This window comes from Calidris pugnax, unplaced genomic scaffold (genome assembly GCF_001431845.1).
Source record: "Calidris pugnax isolate Ruff unplaced genomic scaffold, ASM143184v1 scaffold63, whole genome shotgun sequence".
NCBI lineage: Eukaryota > Metazoa > Chordata > Aves > Charadriiformes > Scolopacidae > Calidris > Calidris pugnax.
The window spans coordinates 5,380,499-5,398,217 of record NW_015090852.1 but is presented as its reverse complement, the minus strand read 5'-3'; the positions used below and the strand labels follow the sequence as shown (position 1 = coordinate 5,398,217).

The 17,719-nt window shown below is 55.3% G+C and overlaps 1 protein-coding gene across 1 annotated transcript; it reads right to left on the bottom strand.

Moving 5' to 3' along the window:
- Nucleotides 1-3,703: 3,703 nt before the first annotated feature.
- Nucleotides 3,704-17,417, bottom strand: RGS5 (regulator of G-protein signaling 5). Its single transcript, XM_014943509.1, has 5 exons — nt 17,266-17,417; nt 10,872-10,982; nt 7,533-7,594; nt 7,256-7,422; nt 3,704-6,756 (listed from the first exon to the last, which is right to left on the bottom strand). The coding sequence occupies exons 1-5, from the start codon at nt 17,307-17,309 to the stop codon at nt 6,595-6,597; spliced, it is 546 nt and encodes a 181-aa protein (XP_014798995.1). The 5' UTR covers nt 17,310-17,417; the 3' UTR covers nt 3,704-6,594.
- Nucleotides 17,418-17,719: the final 302 nt, after the last annotated feature.

Genomic DNA, 17,719 nt, shown 5'->3' with positions numbered 1-17,719 from the left:
ACACGTGGGCAAAAGCTTTGATGAAAAGGACTTGCTCTGGTCCTTAGCTGTTCCCATAGCTCCCAGATACCTAGGCTTTCAGTAGTGTCTGCTCAGAACTCGGGCTATGCTGCATTATAGCAAGCAGACCTAGGAAGAGCTCCTGCTCGTTCTTGAAGGGAGACCAAAACTTTTCAGCTAAACAGCCTCCCTCAATCTCCACAGCCACAGTCGCAGGGAAGCTCTCCCATCTGGCTGCTTCTCCCTCTGCAGCATCTAGTTTATGCCGGCAAAGGATTTTTCCTGGGGCTGTACAGAGCTATTATTTTAGGGGAGGTTCATTATTTCATATATTATTAATGCTCGCAGGTTTAATACCGTAGCTGAGTAGAACAGAAACATGTTCCTTCTCTCCCAGGCTGGCAGGTGTGTATTACTAACTCTGGGAGTGCCATCTGAGTGCAGGTTTGCCTGCCCTGGCTTGTTTGGAGCAGTTTGTGATGCTCCCCAACCGCTGGGGAGCAAAGACCCTGCCTGGGATTAATTGAAAACCTATTTTTATTTTTAATGTTATGTATGTGGGTTTATAATTCAGTAGTAGCTTGACTCACTTTTTTCCTGAAGGTGGTAGGAGGAATGTGTGGGTCTCATTACTGCTCCTGGGCTTTGCCAGAAGGCAGCTTACTTTTTAATCACTGGGGGCTTTGGGACTGACACTGACCTGTGGTTGGAGGCACAAGGAATAGATGCAGGGCTTGCTGTTTTGGGCTGTGGTACTGGTTGTCACTGGGCAGCAGTTGGGACTGCCTGCTGTGAGCAGCCCAGTGGCTGTCGGTGACGCTCTCCCCCACCCCTTGGTCTCTCCTGAGTTGGATATTGCTGCTCTGACAGCAGTGTGTTCCTCGCTCTGCATCCCGGTCCAGACAACAGTTCTCACACCGGGGTTTTGGCATGGCAGGAGGAGGCCATGGCTCTCCAGTAGGCACGTCCAGGCCCACAGAGGCCTTTGTCATCTGTTTTGACATTTGCTTTATTTTGTATTTATTAGATTGTACTGACACACGCCACCCCTGCATGTTCAGCTAAGAGATGGAGAGGCTTGCTAAAGCTCTGAACATAGCCAAGCATGTGGCTATCTTTTATTTTCCCCTGGTACTGGGAACTCTTGAAAACTATTGCAAAAACTGTATTGATATTTAAATAATGATGAATACATTCTAAATAAAAATGTTTGCATTAGTCCCTTCTAAAATGCCATTGTGTGAACCAGAGAAAATGCACAGAGATGCAATTCATTGGCCAAGGTTACTCTAAAACGTCATTTCACACGCGGCTTCACTCAGTGTTGTTTTAAATTACAGAAAGATCAAACAGCCATTATATCCTTCAGGTACCCTTGGCACCACGAGCCTGGGGGATGCTGGGCTTTTTGGGGTCCATGCTGTGCCCAACAGTGAGCTCAGCACAGGGACCACCCATCCTTGCTGAGGGGCTGGGGTGAGCAGGAGGCCCTTGTGAGAGCCTCAGAGGGGGGAACCTAGAGGAGCACCTCCTCACTGCAAACGTTTGTCCCACCCAGAGCTCCGGAGGGGAACATGTTCTAGCTCAGGGCTCAACCTGTCCCTGGGCCCAAACCCTGTGAGTGCAGAGCTGCTGCCTGAAGGTAGGGTGGCCGGGGGCAACCAGGGGTGGCTGTTGCTCAGCCCCTGCCCCTGTAGCCACCGCAGCTGCTGCTGGCGTGAGATCCGACTCTGCCAGCGGGTCTGGGGGTGCCCGTGCCGTGCTGGTGCTGGGGAGCTTCCTCTGGACCAGCCTCCTGGGGTCATAGTTTTATTCCCTTTTCAGTTTCCTGAGAAACCACCACATCTGTTGCAGCAGAAAGAAGCTCTCGGAGCCCTTTGGTCTTGCCAGGGCTTTTGGGCAGAAGTTTTTGGAGTGCCCTAGTAGAGGGTACGTGCTGGTGCTGGGGAGCTTCCTCTGGACCAGCCTCCTGGGGTCATAGTTTTATTCCCTTTTCAGTTTCCTGAGAAACCACCACATCTGTTGCAGCAGAAAGAAGCTCTCAGAGCCCTTTGGTTTTGCCAGGGCTTTTGGGCACAAGTTTTGGGAGTGCCCTAGTAGAGGGTGAGGAAACGCCGCACCTTCAGTGCAAAGAGACAAAATCAATAGTCCATCGAGACAGTAGCAGAAATACATGTTTATGTGTGGATTACTGAGTGGTACAAGAATATGGAGTAACACAACCAGTTCCTCAGTGCACACCAGCACCCCACGTCTTCCTCGTGTGAAGATCTCTAGTGGAAATCACACGGAGAACATCAGACTGAAAACCTGCTGCTCACGGGTGTGAGGAGCTGATCTCCCCTCCTGACTTTGCTCCGACCCTTGGCCACACTCGGCACCCTCCAGGGAGTGACAAAGGACTGAGAGAAGCCCTGGAGACCCTCAGCCCCCCGTGGGCAGCAGGCAGCTCCCGCCACTGCCTCGCAGGCTTTGGCAGTCCCCAAGGTTGGGCTGGGGGTGCCCGTGCCATGCTGGTGCTGGGGAGCTTCCTCTGGACCAGCCTCCTGGGGTCATAGTTTTATTCCCTTTTCAGTTTCCTGAGAAACCACCACATCTGTTGCAGCAGAAAGAAGCTCTCGGAGCCCTTTGGTCTTGCCAGGGCTTTTGGGCAGAAGTTTTTGGAGTGCCCTAGTAGAGGGTAAGGAAACGCCGCACCTTCAGTGCAAAGAGACAAAATCAATAGTCCATTGAGACAGTAGCAGAAATACATGTTTATGTGTGGATTACTGAGTGGTACAAGAATATGGAGTAATACAACCAGTTCCTCAGTGCACACCAGCACCCCACGTCTTCCTCGTGTGAAGATCTCTAGTGGAAATCACACGGAGAACATCAGACTGAAAACCTGCTGCTCACGGGTGTGAGGAGCCGATCTCCCCTCCTGACCTTGCTCCGACCCTTGGCCACAGCACTTGACTGAAAACCTGCTGCTCACGGGTGTGAGGAGCTGATCTCCCCTCCTGACTTTGCTCCGACCCTTGGCCACACTCGGCACCCTCCAGGGAGTGACAAAGGACTGAGAGAAGCCCTGGAGACCCTCAGCCCCCTGTGGGCAGCAGGCAGCTCCCGCCACTGCCTCACAGGCTTTGGCAGTCCCCAAGGTTGGGACAGGCAGTACCAGCAGAGCCCTTCCTCAGCATGCTGGGGAGAGCTGGGTGATCCACACCACAGCTGGTGAGGTGCGAGGGTCCAGATCACTGAAGTAACCAGAAAACACACCACAAACCATCCTCTAGAGTTAATCCGAGGGATGTGGCTGCAGGGAGCCCTTCTCTGTGTGTCCCTGTGGTGGGGAGCGGGACCGAGGAGGTGTGGAGGCAGCGCCTGGTGCCCGGGATCCCGGCTGCAGCATGGGGTTGCCTTGCCCCACGGCAGAGGTTGGGGGTCCCTCAGAGAGCACGAGACCTGCCTCCTGCACCAGCTCGGGTGCCAGGACACACCAGAGCTGTGGGCACCCAGGGGCCACGGGCACAGGGTGAGTTCAGAGGATGTTTTGGAAAATGCACCTTCACGTTCACTTGGGTAGGTGACCAAGGTTTCCCTCAACGGGGTCTGGGACCACACTAAACCCACGCACGCTCATCTCTGTGATGAACCCCAAGCACGATATCCAGAAACCCTGCTTTTGGACTCTGACTCACTGAGGATCCAGACGCCCACATTAGGAGTATGTATATATGTATATGTGTGTACTTATATATGACTATAGGGATACAGCATTACAATGTTGTGTGTACAGTGCTCATACGTATGGCAAATGTCATGAGAGCAGGAGTGATAAAATACATGAAGTATTTCCTACCAGAGATATGACGGTTGGTATGAGCCCGACACTAAATACCTCTGGGCCTGTGGAAAGCTGGGCTGTGGGGCGGACACAGGCATTGCCGCGTTTCTGGGGTGAGCCTGCCTGAGTAATTAGCCAAACGACCCTTCTACACAAACACAACTTCCCAAGAGCTCCAAAACACTTCAGGGGCCACATTTTATGGCCACCTGGTAGCTCCCTGGCACCTGTTCAATCACCCCCTAAAGCCGGCTTCCAGCGCTTCAGCAGAAATCGAGCTGAGGAGGGATTTCCAATGGAGCCCTTTCACCTCTCCTGAATCCAGCCTCCACCTTTCTTTTCGGCACGTACAAACCCAGACACCTTCTCCCTGCTGTCGCTGTCGCAGCCAGGGCCATCTCTGGTTTTGATGGCACGTCACAAGCCAGCCTCCAGCAGCATCCCGGCATTGGCATTTAACTGTGAATCATGTGAGAGTATCTGGAAATAGCTGCCAAAGGATTAAGTAGAAATGAAAGATCTGGGTCTTTCTGCAGGGAAGCCTGTTTGGTTTTGCATTTCTATGAGTCATACCATGAACAGGGAGCTTGAACATGCTGAACCCCAGTTATCTTGACACCAGTTCGTGGAGACGTCAGGAGGGTGTGTGGGCAGAGGCAGTGGGAGCAGCCGGTGGCAGAAGGGTTGGCCAAGCCCCCACTTCCACTCCCAGCCCCGCTTCTGCCTCCCCCTCGTCGCCCACCAGCTTTGGCCAGTGGGTGCTGCTGGGGGGATCCTGTGCCCTTTTGATGGGACCACTTGTGGGCTCCTTTGTGGCTCTTTGGGGCCACCCCAGCACTCACCCTGGGGGAAGGCCGTGCGAGCATCACCCCCTGCCGCTCCAGCACTGAACTTCCCGGGCCATTGGCTCCAGAGAAACAAAAACCAATCATGTTTGCAGTGGCCTCCATCCTATCCCTGCCTCCCCATCCCTGCCTGGAAAACGCAGCCCACTTCCTGCAGCTCGGGATGTACTTTTCTTCATCACCATAGTGACGATGCGTAAATATTTGGGGCTGGTTGGGTTTTGATCAGATTTTGGAAGTCTTGCAGAGGCTGGCAAACCCGTTGTTTTACGTTATTGCGTTTTGCACGGAGTCTCGTGACTCGCAGTCGAGGTGGAGCATCCTGCGGGGGGGCTGGCTGGTCCCAGCTGCCTGCTGGCAGCACGCTGGCTTGGAATTCTGCTGGCATCTGTGGGGTTGTTGGTGGGGCAGGTTGATCCCTGGCCCTGCAGATGCTGCACCAGGGAACCATCGCAGGGGTGAAACAGCCAGGCCCCGCGGAGCAGGGGGTTCCTCACATTGGCTGCGAGGCTGAAACGAGACCCCCACAGCCTTCCACCTATGCCCTTGCCCCATCCTCAGATGTGATTTCTTCTGGTAGCGAACTGTAGGCTGGCTTTGGATTGTGTGAAAAGAGCTGGGCTTTTTAGGAGACAGCCTTGTGGAACCGCATGTCCTGGGCAGATGGGAGGAGACAGGAGAGAGATGCAGGCTACACAAACTCAGCAGAGTTTGCCGTCTGTTCAAGAAGACAGAGGGTTTATTTTTCGTATTTCCAATGATGGTTTTGTGTTTGGGTTTTGGGTTGCTTGGGTTTCTTTTAACTGGATCTGAACAGTTGCAATTAGCAGTGGGGGTTTTTTTCCCCCCAGCGTGATTTTCCTCCCTTCTCTAATCGATGCCCCTCGATTGGGTTTGTGCAGAAGTGTCTCTTTGGCGTGCCTACTGCAGAGAGAAGCAACTGGAGCATGAAACCAGGGTGGCAGCGCCCCCGAAGCTGCAATCCAAGCACAGCACCAGCCACCAGCATCGCTCAGGGCTGCGCGAAGGCTCTGGGGACACGGGCAGAGGCTGCAGGCTGTGAGCTCAGGACGTCGTGCGCGGGGTCGGAGCGAGCGAGAGGTCTGGGTGGCTAAACAGCCCCGGTGGTTTGAACAAACGGATCTTGTTTTATCCTCTTTGCTGTCTTCAGTGTGAAGCAAACAGGGTGTCTGGTGGGTCTCTCCAAGCGGAGTCCCTGGGGAAGCGGCGCTGCCCACCCCTCGTGCCCACCAGCTGCACCCCGGAGCACACGGCCATGGAGCTCCCAGCTCTGCCCTGCAGCCCTCTCCCTGCCCCACCACCATCCCTGCCCTGCGCCCCTCCCTGTGCCTGCTGGTGGGCTGCTTCCTGAAGACGAGGTGATGCCAATCGCGGGGTGGACATGACCCACCCTGCACCCCAGGGCTGCAGGTGCCCTGGACTTGGCCAGCAGGAACCCCTTGGGTACCCCGTGCAGCCTCCGCGACACCCCAGGAAGCTGGGAGGAGGGGGAGAGCCTGGGCCAAACCAGTGATATGGGCAAAACTGGGAGAAAAAGTGTCATGTCCTAAGAAGTCCTAAGGACCTCTGAGCCCCACAGCGCCAAGGGTGCACCAGCTGCCCGAGTGCCTCCCGGTCACTGCAGGGCTGGGGCTGCTCCACCACCCTTGTGGGTCCCAAACCCAGGGAGGATCACCAGGGGTTTCTGCTAATTTTGTGGGAGAGGAAAGAGACTGTAAGAGAGGAAACAGTGGGCCATCTGACAGTCCAAAGCACGGGGGGAGATGTTTAGCAACACTCCTGGGTGCTCTTTTAGGCAGGTATCAAGAAAGCAAAGCAGCTGCAGGAGAAGGGGCAGGTGTTAAGACAGAAGCAGTGGGACCGCCCGCGGGGAATGCCTCGCACAGCCCTGCCACATTGCTACTTGATTAACTCCTGATAAAACTCCGACCGCACAAATCTGGGCAGGGAGTCTTTCTCCATCAGGGCAAAGATCCTCTTCTGGGCCATGTCAAAGCTGGTTGGCGATGGCTCCACCAGGTTCTTCATGGTCACAGCCTTGGTGAAGTGGTCGATGTTCACCTGTGATGGGAGCGTAAGAGGGATGGGGACCCTGCTTTTGGAAGGGGTGGGTGGTGGCATTTCCCCTTGCTTCTCTGTGCCACCAACAGCTATGCAGAGCTCATGGGGAGGGACTGAAGCAGGTTCACTTCTCTGGGGGAGTTATTGGTGGCAAATCTGTAATCCTGCAGCAAAGGTAACTCTGGAGTGAGGGCTACCACAGCTTGTTGTCCCTTATGATTAATGTAAGCCCTCTGTGGGGAGAAGGGGATGGGCATGTGCTGGAGGTGCCTGTGGTATGAGGCAGCCCAGCAGAGGCTGAGCATGTGAACAGGAGCTGCGAAGGGAGGGAGTGCAGCCTGTGGGGATGGGGCTGCCCCTCACTAAAGTACAGCCCTCTGAGCTGCTGGTACCCCCATGGTACAGGGGGACCTGCAGCCATCACTCTCCTTTGGGATGGAGGCCACCTGGGCAGTAGCCTCATCCCTCCTGGCACCATCCCTTGCCCACGGCCACTGACCTCTTTGGGTGCCTCAGTCTCGATGAACTCCTCATAGATCTTCTTGGCCTTCTCTGCCATCTTCATGGGGGACTTGGTTTTTTTGTAGTCCTCACAGGCCACCCAAAACTCAACGTTCTCCTCGCTGAACTCGGAGCGCAGGAAGCTGCGGAAGCTGGCGAGCCCATCTGTGGGGGAAATTGGCCCTTGCTGAGCACTGGGTGTCCCGGGGGGGAAAAGGAGCTCTTGCTGAGCACCGGTGGGGTGAGGGACATGGGATTGGGAGATGTGAACTTACAGGGGTTTTGCAGGAGCTTCTCCAGGGAATCGCGCCACTGCAGAGCCTCCTCCGGTGACGGCCTGAAGGGAGTAAAGAAAGCCCAGATAGTCTGTGCTCACCCCACAGCCCTGGTCTGGGCTCCAAGTTTTTTGAATAATTTCTTTAAAAATGGAGAGGGGAAAATGGAGTAATGAGCTGTGGAGATTGTTGCAGAGCAGGGACGGTGGTCGAGCTCCATGGCAGCATGAGTAACCCCTCCTGAGGAGAGCTGAGGGCTGGGTATTTCCCCCGTGTTTTGAGCAGAGACGTGGCAGAACCACAAAGCGAGTCCCCTCTGCAGCCGTGGGTCCCCTCCTTGCCCCAGCTCCTGTGTACAGGAGGGCAGAGCCGGGGCTCCGCAGGCAGCTGGGAAGCATCCCTATGGGATGGAGCAGGATGCTCGCTGCCGGAGAGAGGTGGCGGGGCCGGATCCTGCCAGCCCTGCGCTGCCGGGGCTGGGGTCAGCGCCCCGTGACTCCCACAGCCCGCCTGCCCCATTCCCACGCCCCGTGGTGGGGCAGGACTCCAGCCCCGGCTCCCTCCCTCCCCAGTGAAAACCTTCCATGTTTTCCATGTGTGTGGCTTTTCCTCTTTGGTTGTTTTTTTCCCTCTTTGAATGCTGTTTTTGTAATGAGACTAATGAGGGTTGTGGGGTTCTTGTGTGTGGTTTTGGGTTTTTTTTAAGCCACGAAGAGTTTGGCTGAGCTGCCCTAAAGCACGGGGCTCCTGCCCAACCTGCTGCCCACCACAGCTGATGCCTGGTGCTGGGGGAGAAAGGAAGCCCTTCAAACACCACCACAGAGCACTCACTCCCCACAGACAGCCCTGCAGCTCAGGCTGGTTTTCATAGAATCATGGAATGGTTTGGGTTGGAAGGAACCTTAAAGATAATTCATTTCCTAGCCCCCTGCCATGGGCAGGGACACCTCCCACTTGACCAAGTTGCTCAAAGCCCCATCCAGCCTGGTCTTGAATATTTCCAGGGATGGAGCATCCACAGCTTCTCTGGGCAACCTGTTCCAGTGTCTCACCACCCTCACACTGAAGAAATTCTTCCTAATATCTAATCTAAATCTCCCCTCTTTCAGTTTAAAACCATCCTTTCACTATACCCCCTCATAAAGAGTCCCTGCCCATCTCTCCTTGTAACAGCCTTCGTGACCTACAGGTCTCCTTGGAGCCACCTCTTCTTTAGGCTGAACAACCCCCACTCGCTCAGCCTGTCTTCATAGGTGAGGTGTTCCAGCCCTCTGATCATCTTTGTGGCCCTCCTTTGGACCTGTTCTCACAGGTCCATGTCCTTTCTGTGTTGAGGACTCCAGAGCTGGATGCAGTACTCCAGGTGGGGTCTCACCAGAGCCAAATAGGGGGGCAGAATCGCCTCCCTTGACCTCCTGGCCATGCTTGGTCCTGCTGCTGCACCCTCTGGGTGAGCAGAGCATCCATATGGGGAGGGAGCAGTGGGCAGGACAACCTGCTGGTCCTGGGGGCTTTGGTGCTTCAGTGGTGGGGCTGGGGTAAGTGCAGGTGATCCTACCCAGATGCCCACACCCAGGGTGGCTCCAAGGGTGAAAGGAGAACGGCAGAAACCCAAGGCTTGCTCAGGTTGGGTATCTAGCCTTCACTTGTCATCAAACCACCAACACCCAGCAGTAAAGACCATGATGGGGGCTCTGAGCATTTGCTTTCTGGACCTCAAATTGCATTTGCACTTGCTATCAAGGATCAAAAGCTCTCCCTGGATCAAAAGTTCCTCCTAGATGCCTCCCCACCCCCAGTGAGGAGGAGCATCACTGCAGTGACCCAACACAATCCAGATTTCCTGGAAACTATCAAATTCACTTTTCCATTAGCTGAATGTCCCAGGGATGATATTAACTGCCAGTGAGATGCTGATGGGTGAGTGATACCGAGGCTGCGCGACGGTGAGGTGCAGGAGAAAACAGCTCCTCCAGCCAGTGGGGACTGAAGATGTTCTCTGGCTTTTGGCAGGGATGGCTAATGGGGACAAATGTGTCTCCTTTGCAGAGGCACCCGGGGCATGGCAGCAACCAAGTGTGAAATGGGCAGGCACCACACTGGCAAGTGTCCCCCCCCACTGCAGCCAACAAAGTCACCACAGGTCTCTGCAGGCTCACGTCAAGGTGAGCTGGATATTCGTCTGCCCGTTGGGATTGGGTTTTGGGTTTGTTTTTGGCTTTTAGCAATCCCGTGGTAGATGGTTGGTGGTTGAGAGTAATGCTGCCTTGGGCTGGAGGGGAACGTGGGGAGAGGGGCTGGTGTAAAACAAAACATTGTGAGTTTTGAAGGGGAGATAGAAGCCTGGCCTTGTGAAGAGCGTGCATGCACCTCTCCTGGTTTTAGTTGTGACAGGGCCACTCAAGCCCTCTGAGATGAACCTTTGTTTGTGGTGCCATGAGCAAGGCTGGCTGGGCCAGTCAGGTTAGATATCCCGGGTGCTGTCAGACCTGGGTCCTCCAGCACTCTCTGTGTCTGGGTGCAGCTCAAGGACAGGGAGCAAGTCCTTGGGGCAGGGGCAGGTGTCCCCAGGAGAATCAACCCGTATCTGATAGCAGCAGGGCTGAGGGGTGGCAGAAGATTGGCTGGGCAGTGGCTTGGGTACTTGGCTGGGCTGGAGATGCCCTGAGTGAGGCATCTATGTCCAGGAAGCCATCCTGCTTTAGATTTGAGCTAACATTTCTTTTTAAAGGTTTATTTTGTCTCCTTTGAGCTGTGACTCCTGCAGCACAGCCCATCAACCTCTTTAGCTTCTCCTCTGCTTTGCTTTGTCATTAGCCCAGCTGAGTGCTGGAGAGCAGAGGTTCAGGTCAAAGGCAGTAAGGTGAGATGGTGCCATCATTGCAGAGCTGCCCAGAGGCAGATGGTACACCGTAGGGCCACGCACCCAGCTCAGGGACACTCTGCTGCCCTGGAGCCGCCAGGCCATGCGAGGCTGTCACCTCTGGGCTGAGGCAGGTGACTCAGAGAAGTCTAAGTGCCGTATGCCTCTGGCAAAACCTTTATTGAATGAATGTGAAATCTCATCAAAAGTAAATTGAGTTTCCATGAGAAATCTGGTTCCCATAAAGCTGTATTGCCTGACACGTCTTGTGCTGCCTTGACGTAACTCTCAGAGCCCATACCTAGCCGGCGGGTCATGGGGAGTGTGCCACGAGCCGCCTGCCACGTGAAGCCCTGCGTGCCCACACTGCATCCCACAGCAGGGGCTTCAGCTCCTCTGCATCCCAAAAGGGCCCCGTGTCCACCCCTCCGGCCGGGCACAAGCGCCCACACGGCCTGCCCCGGCACAGTACTCACTTCTGGGCCTTGGGTGGCTTCTCCGGCTTCTCCGGGTAGGGGATGATGAAGTCGATGGCTGAGTCGGGCTTCTGGAGCAGTGTGCCCAACTTGGTCTTGATCTCCTTGGCCCTGTGGGAGGGAAGGAGCAGCAGTGGGTCAGGCGGAGGGATGGGGCAGCGGGGATGTTCCCTGCCCTGCGCCCGCACCGACCCCAGCAGGGCTGCTGGGGAGGTACAAAGCTGTGTAATTAATTACACACAGGCTAATGGACCCTAATGCTGTAAAGACGTCTGGTTGAGGCATTTCAAGCTGGAGCACTCGGAATTAGCGGCAGCTCTTGATCTCCATCTCTTTGCTTTGTCCCCATCTGTGGCTGGGATAATTGTATCAGTGGAGCTGGCAGGCTGCTCCCAGGATGAATTAGGGGATGTGTGTGCAGCACTCAGTTTCTATAGTGATGTGCCCTGAGGAAACGCTGGCCAGGAGATGAAGGCTCTCCCTTGGAGAGGAGGCTGTGCAGGGTGCTGTGCTGGGCTGCACGGTGGGTGCCTGCCCCACACCGAGCCCCATCTGCATTGCACCCACCAGCCCCAAAGCACCGGTGGCCTCCAGAGTGGGGTGCCCTCCCCAGGTCCTGGTCTGCAGCCAGAGGGAGCAGGAAGCGGTCCTCATCATGTGCCCTGAGCTTTTTGAGGTTTCTGCTCTGCCTCCTGTGATGCACAGTGCAGCCCCTGAGCCCAGGGCTCTGCTGCCGAGCACCCTCACACCACGCACCCAAAATCCTCCCTGTCCCGGGGGATGCTGTTGCTAACACACAGGTCAGCACGCACCGCTATACTTGCCCAAAATCAGGGTGAAACACTCCTTGGTGTGCTCTGTGCCTGCCTCTGACCCTCCCAAGCACTCGTGGCTGGGGGCTTCCTCCTTTCTAGGGACTTTTACTAGGATTATATTATTTTTCTATTGCTCTCTTGGGGACCACCAGCAATGTGAGTTGCCAGCAGCCCATCACACCTTCTGCCAGTGCTCGCTGTTTCTCTGAGCACTCCTAAGTAATATATAGGAATACATATGCCTTAAGTCTGCAATGGGAAGGGTCCTGCAAATGGGTAACTCCTAGGTCCTGCTTTCCCTGGGTAGAGGGGGAAGAAGGGTTTCAGGAGATGAAGTGGTCAGACTAGCAAAGGAGTTTCATCCTCCATCTTTCACCCTTCATCCTTTTGGAGGGTACATAGACAAGAGGGGTCCTGGGGCTTGACAACAGGTCTAGCTGTCTCCAGTTATGTACCATTTGTTCAGTGTGACTTGCAATTTGGCCCTGAGCATCCAAAGCCACCAAGGAGGTTCCCCTCTGCTGCAGGTCACTGTTGGTAGGGAGAGCAAGCCCAGCTTTTGCAGAGAAAACGCAGGTGTGCTGGGTAAGGCTGAACAAAGCGGGGGGAAAGGACACACCACCGTCCCAACCCCACCTTTGCAGGGCAGGATTCTTCCCTGGCACAGCAGCATTTGGTGATGTCCAGGCTCACTGGCACGGGGGGTGGATGAGAACAAGGGGACCCACTGCTGCCCCACAGGTGGGCTGGGCTCGGTGCCTTCACCACCGTGTGGACCTTGAAGCCAGGCTGCAGCTCCCCAGCCTCAGTGCTCGCTGTGCTTCTCTCCACTGTTTATTTTCACAAGCCCTCTGTGGCCCATTCCTCCCTTGCTATGTCTGCTCTTTAATTTCCATTCCTTCAATTTTTTCCCCTCCCTATAAAACTGCCTCTGTGTTTTGGTTTTCCACCTCGTGGGTGACTTTTTGCGACCTGGCGTGGGCTCTGCTCCCCTGCCAGCTGACACCCCCCACTTTTGCTGCAGGAACCTGTCCCCAACAGCCACCCTTGGACAGGAGAGGGCAGGGGATGGCAAGGTCCCCACTGGTCAGCACTGGTTTTCCACCTCGTGGGTGACTTTTTGCGACCTGGCGTGGGCTCTGCTCCCCTGCCAGCTGATCCCCCCACTTCTGCTGCAGGAACCTGCCCCCAACAGCCACCCTTGGACAGGAGTGGGCAGGGGACGGCAAAGTCCCCACCGGTCAGTGTAGGAGCCAGCTGGAGTGATCAGCCCAGCCTGGCTCTGCATGGACCACCCGCAGCGGGTGTCCAGCACGGGGCAGAGCAGACCCAGAAATCCAACTGTTTTCATGGAAAATGTCAGCAGTTACAGGGACAGCTTCCGTTGCTCATGCTTCCAAGAAAAGTTGAATCTTGCCTGGAAAGACCAGGACCTTAGGTGAAGGGTGATGAGGTCCCCACGCTCCCTGCACTGAGGTGTCTCTAGGACAGGGATGCTGCTGTGCACAGTTCATTATACTCCCTCTAATAAATAAACAAAATGTGGATATGGTCTCCAAGATGGAGCTGGCTCCTGATGCCCAGAGCCTGGGGCTGGCTCTCCTGCAATCCTCAGGCCCCTTGGCACCCCAGGCTGGCAATGCCATGCTGGGACCCCAGGAGTGGGCAAAAGCAGCAGGAGCTCCAGCCCCATTTAGCACTGAAACAACGGGTGGGTGCAGAGGGTGCCCCAGGAAAGCTGGTGAGCTTCCCCTTGGCTCTGGTTTTCCTGACGTCTGTGCTTGTGGCCACTACTCCTGGCAGGGAGGGGATTCATGGGCTCAGGGAGCATCTCTCAAAGAGGGGCTGAGCAGAAATGCCAGCTGCCACCTGGTCCCTCTCCCTGCCACCATCCCACACTCAGGAGGGCAGAACTGGGGATGATGCTGTGGCTGACACCCTGCCAGTGCTTGATGCTATGCACCAGGGAGGGTCCCCTCCAGGTGATCAGACCAAGTGCCCAATCCTGGCAGTTTCACCTGGCAGAAGCAGGGGTGAAGAGCAAGGGGAAAGGGGCTCGCCCACCTCCGAAGTGAGGATGGTGAATAGCAGGGGGTCCCCAAACAGGCAGGGAGAAAACATGGGCTGTGCTGGGAACAGGGGCACCGAGAACCAAATCTAACACCCTACCTCCTTTAGCTGTCGTAAGATAGGACCACAACTCTGTCATTGTCTGAGGGGAGGCCTGGGGAACCCCACTACCCTGGTGCAAGTGGGGTGAACATGTGTGCAAGATCTGGATGCAATTGATGGCAGCTTCAGGCAGCAGCAAGCAGAGTCCTGGGTAATGCTCAGACCTGGCTGAAAATCTTGCTCTCCAATTCCCACCCTCTGACAGTGACTTATGGTCAACATCTGTGGGGCTCAAAGGGCACTAATGGGCCTTAATGGCCCTGAGCAGCCCCAGCTGAGCTCCACACCCTGCCCGCGGCTGGGGGCTCCATTTCAGCTCAGGCCTGGGGCTACCTTCCCTTTGGCTCTGCTGTAGGTGGGCTTCTCCCCAGCCTGGTCTCCTGGCTCAATGTCGGACCTATATTGCAGCCCCACTGCCTGCTGGTCCCAGTGGGGCTCCCTGGATGGCTCCATCCCTGCTCCATCCCATGGGGCTGTTGATGGACCATCAGTGGCTGTCTACACGGCTGAAGCCCCACAGGTTCCAGTGTAGGGGACAGCAGTAAGAACCTCCCCATCCCAAGCAAGCCCTCAGCTGCGGGGCCTTCATGAAATATGGGGAGACTGCAGAGATGAGGAGGCTTGTTGAAAGGAAGCAAGAAAGGACAGCCAGAGAGCTGAGCACTTGCAGGCTGGTGGGAGGGAAGGACTATTTAAAGACATTATCCTGGCGTCCCTTAGCAGATGTATGACAAGTTTTCAAGCAAGACTTCAGCAAAGGCTAAACAGCAGGGTAAAATAGGCAGTTATAAACAAAAAGGCACCCTTCGAAACCCCCCTCAGCCTTGTCTGGGTGAGAAAAAGCAAGAAGACCATAAACTGTGGAAGGTTAAGTGTGAGAACATGTGGAAGCAAGCCAAGAAAAAGTCTGAGAAACAGCTTCCAAAAAGCATTAAAAGAAAATACGGGCTCTGTCAAACACATCAAGAGCAAGAAGGCAGCTGGGGAGGGCCAGGAGAGACTCCAGCTTTAAAAACAAAACAAAACAAAAAAAGAAGCTTGAAGAAGTTAAAGCTGTAGCTGAAAGCTAAAGCTGCCACTGTGCCTGAGGGCAGAGAGGTGCCGGAGGGAATGCTCCTTGCAGGGAAAAATGCTCCAGGAGGGATTCGAGGAGCCATAAAGCTGCAAGTGTGACACTGTATGGACATGTCAGCAGCAGCTGTATCAGACAGCCGTGGTGGACACATGGACAAATATGGTCTATTGGAGAGCAGTCAAAGCAGCTCTGGCAGTAGGCAGAGATTCCTTCAAACCTATCGGCCCTTTCTGAAGAGGCCAGCGAGCATGTGCCTGGGGGAGAGTCGGGGGGTACCAGCCCCTTGGGTCTGCAGGAGACCTTGGATGGGCTCTCCAGACCCCAGGCAGCTGCAGAGGGGAAGGTTGTCTCATGGATGACAGTGTGGGGAACAGCACGGGAAAGGTAGCACACAACATGTAGGGAACATGGTGTGTTTTCCTCAGTGAGGATGGTCCTGGGGGAACGCAGGCGTGGGACCATGCTGTTAAACATGTCACACGCATGGGGAGAAGGGGCCAGCAGCAGATACTGTGTTACCCGGGTACAGCACCTGGGGACCAGCTGTGAGGAACTGCAGGAGGGTCTCGTGAGACTGGCAATGAAGCAGCTGTCGAGATTCCTCATAGAGCAATACAAAATGATGCGCACAGCACAAACCCAGCCCTAACTCCATGTATAAAATAAGCTAAATGGCCTTCCAAGAGTGAGGCTTTGAAGATGTAACAGAGGTCAGTGAAAGCATCAGCACAGCAGCAGTGAAAAAAACAATTGTAGTATTAGAAAGTAGCATAAGAGTGAGAACAAAGATAATAGCAGAGCAGAAAGGTGTGGTTCACCCACATCTGGAAGAGTGCTGCCCACGGCACAGGAGGCTGCAGGAGACCACGCAAGGTGACCACGGGGCACGAGGGTGGCCAAAGGGCCACAGTTCAAGCAAAGAAATTGTCACAGGCCCACGCTCCTGTTCACGCCTGTGGTGGGAATTTGGCTTGCTTTCAGGCAAGCAGCATCAGCTTTACCTGATGAAGAAAGACTTTGGCCAAGATCCCCCCAGCACAGTGAATGCCACCCTCACTCTCATCTGAAAACAGTACTGGGGCTCACAGCTGCGAGGAAATCCTCACTGGGTAATTCATCTGTAAAGTCTTTTATCAAAGTTTCCTCCTCAGGTGAAGGATCGATCGTGCTCTTGCTGCAGGGAGAGCTCAGCCTCATGCTATGGCCCCCCCTTGCATCTCTGCTTCTCACGGGTTCCCCTCCAAAGCCCCTCCAGTTCCTCAGGAGGGGATCAGGGGGCAGGTTTTGATCAGCATGGAAAGGGCTGGAGCTTGCCTGGGCTCCCAAGGGGTGAGAGCAGCTTGGGGATCAGGGGGCAGGTTTTGATCAGCATGGAAAGGGCTGGAGCTTGCCTGGGTTGCCAAGGGGTGAGAGCAGCTTGGGAAAAGCACCACCATCACCTTGGGCAGGTTTCAAGATGAGTGCTGGGGTGGAGGGGGATGAAGATGAGGATGGGTGCCATGAGCTGGGTAGAGCAGATATTCTGCACAGAGCCGAGCATCGTGAAAGGGACCAGGGCTGATTAATCTGCATGAGAGGGAGATGCAGGCACTTAAAGAGGATTTTGAGGCACTTGGGAGCCAGGGCTGGGTTCATCTCAGAAAGGCAACCCACTTTCCTGCTTTTTTCCTCCCTCCCATGCTTTGTAAACATTAAAGCCTGAGGGTAACGCGCTCCTACGCATTGAGGTTGAGGAGTGGGTTTCCAGAGGGTCCCAGCCACCCACAGCATCCCACTGAGCCCCCCCTTGCCAGCAAGCCTCCCTTCCCTCCCAGTTCAGAGCTGGGTGATCCCAGACTCCCTAAAAGGTGTCCATCATGGGGATGTGCTGGGGAAGAGCCTCTCTGTGCCCAGCCTCCCCTGGCAGAGCCCTGCAGGGCGGACCAGGGCTGATTAATCTGCATGAGAGGGAGATGCAGGCACTTAAAGAGGATTTTGAGGCACTTGGGAGCCAGGGCTGGGTTCATCTCAGAAAGGCAACCCACTTTCCTGCTTTTTTCCTCCCTCCCATGCTTTGTAAACATTAAAGCCTGAGGGTAACGCGCTCCTACGCATTGAGGTTGAGGAGTGGGTTTCCAGAGGGTCCCAGCCACCCACAGCATCCCACTGAGCCCCCCCTTGCCAGCAAGCCTCCCTTCCCTCCCAGTTCAGAGCTGGGTGATCCCAGACTCCCTAAAAGGTGTCCATCATGGGGATGTGCTGGGGAAGAGCCTCTCTGTGCCCAGCCTCCCCTGGCAGAGCCCTGCAGGGCGGCAGGCGCCCCAGCATCCCCGCGCCAGCTGCCCGCTCTCACCTCTCCAGGCACGTGTGGGGCAGCGCTGCTAATCCTTTGCACATCTTGGCAGGCTGTAGTTATCCTCGGCCACGAGAAGAGTGTGAGCGATGGCTAAAGCAGGCAGCAGTGGCTCTGTCTGCAGCCCAGCTCCCTCCTATATAGCGCCGGGAGCTGGACCCCCGCCAGCCCCGTAACCAATGCCGTCTGTCCCGCCGCAGCTGGCCCCGGCCCCAGCAGCTTCTGGATTTTGTTTTCTCTTCTCTAAGCTTGCACGGGGGGGAAAAAAAAAGTAGTTTTGCTGGGGTGAGCTCAGGTAATCAAATTGGAAGGGCCAAGCTGCTGTTGGGGGTGCTTCAGGAAGCCCACAGGGTTTCCTTTTAATGATATATCAGGCCCTGGGTCAGTATTTAGAAGAGTCAGGTAGAAATGCTTCATTCAAGTGAGGTTATTTTCAGTGAAAAATGTCACTTCC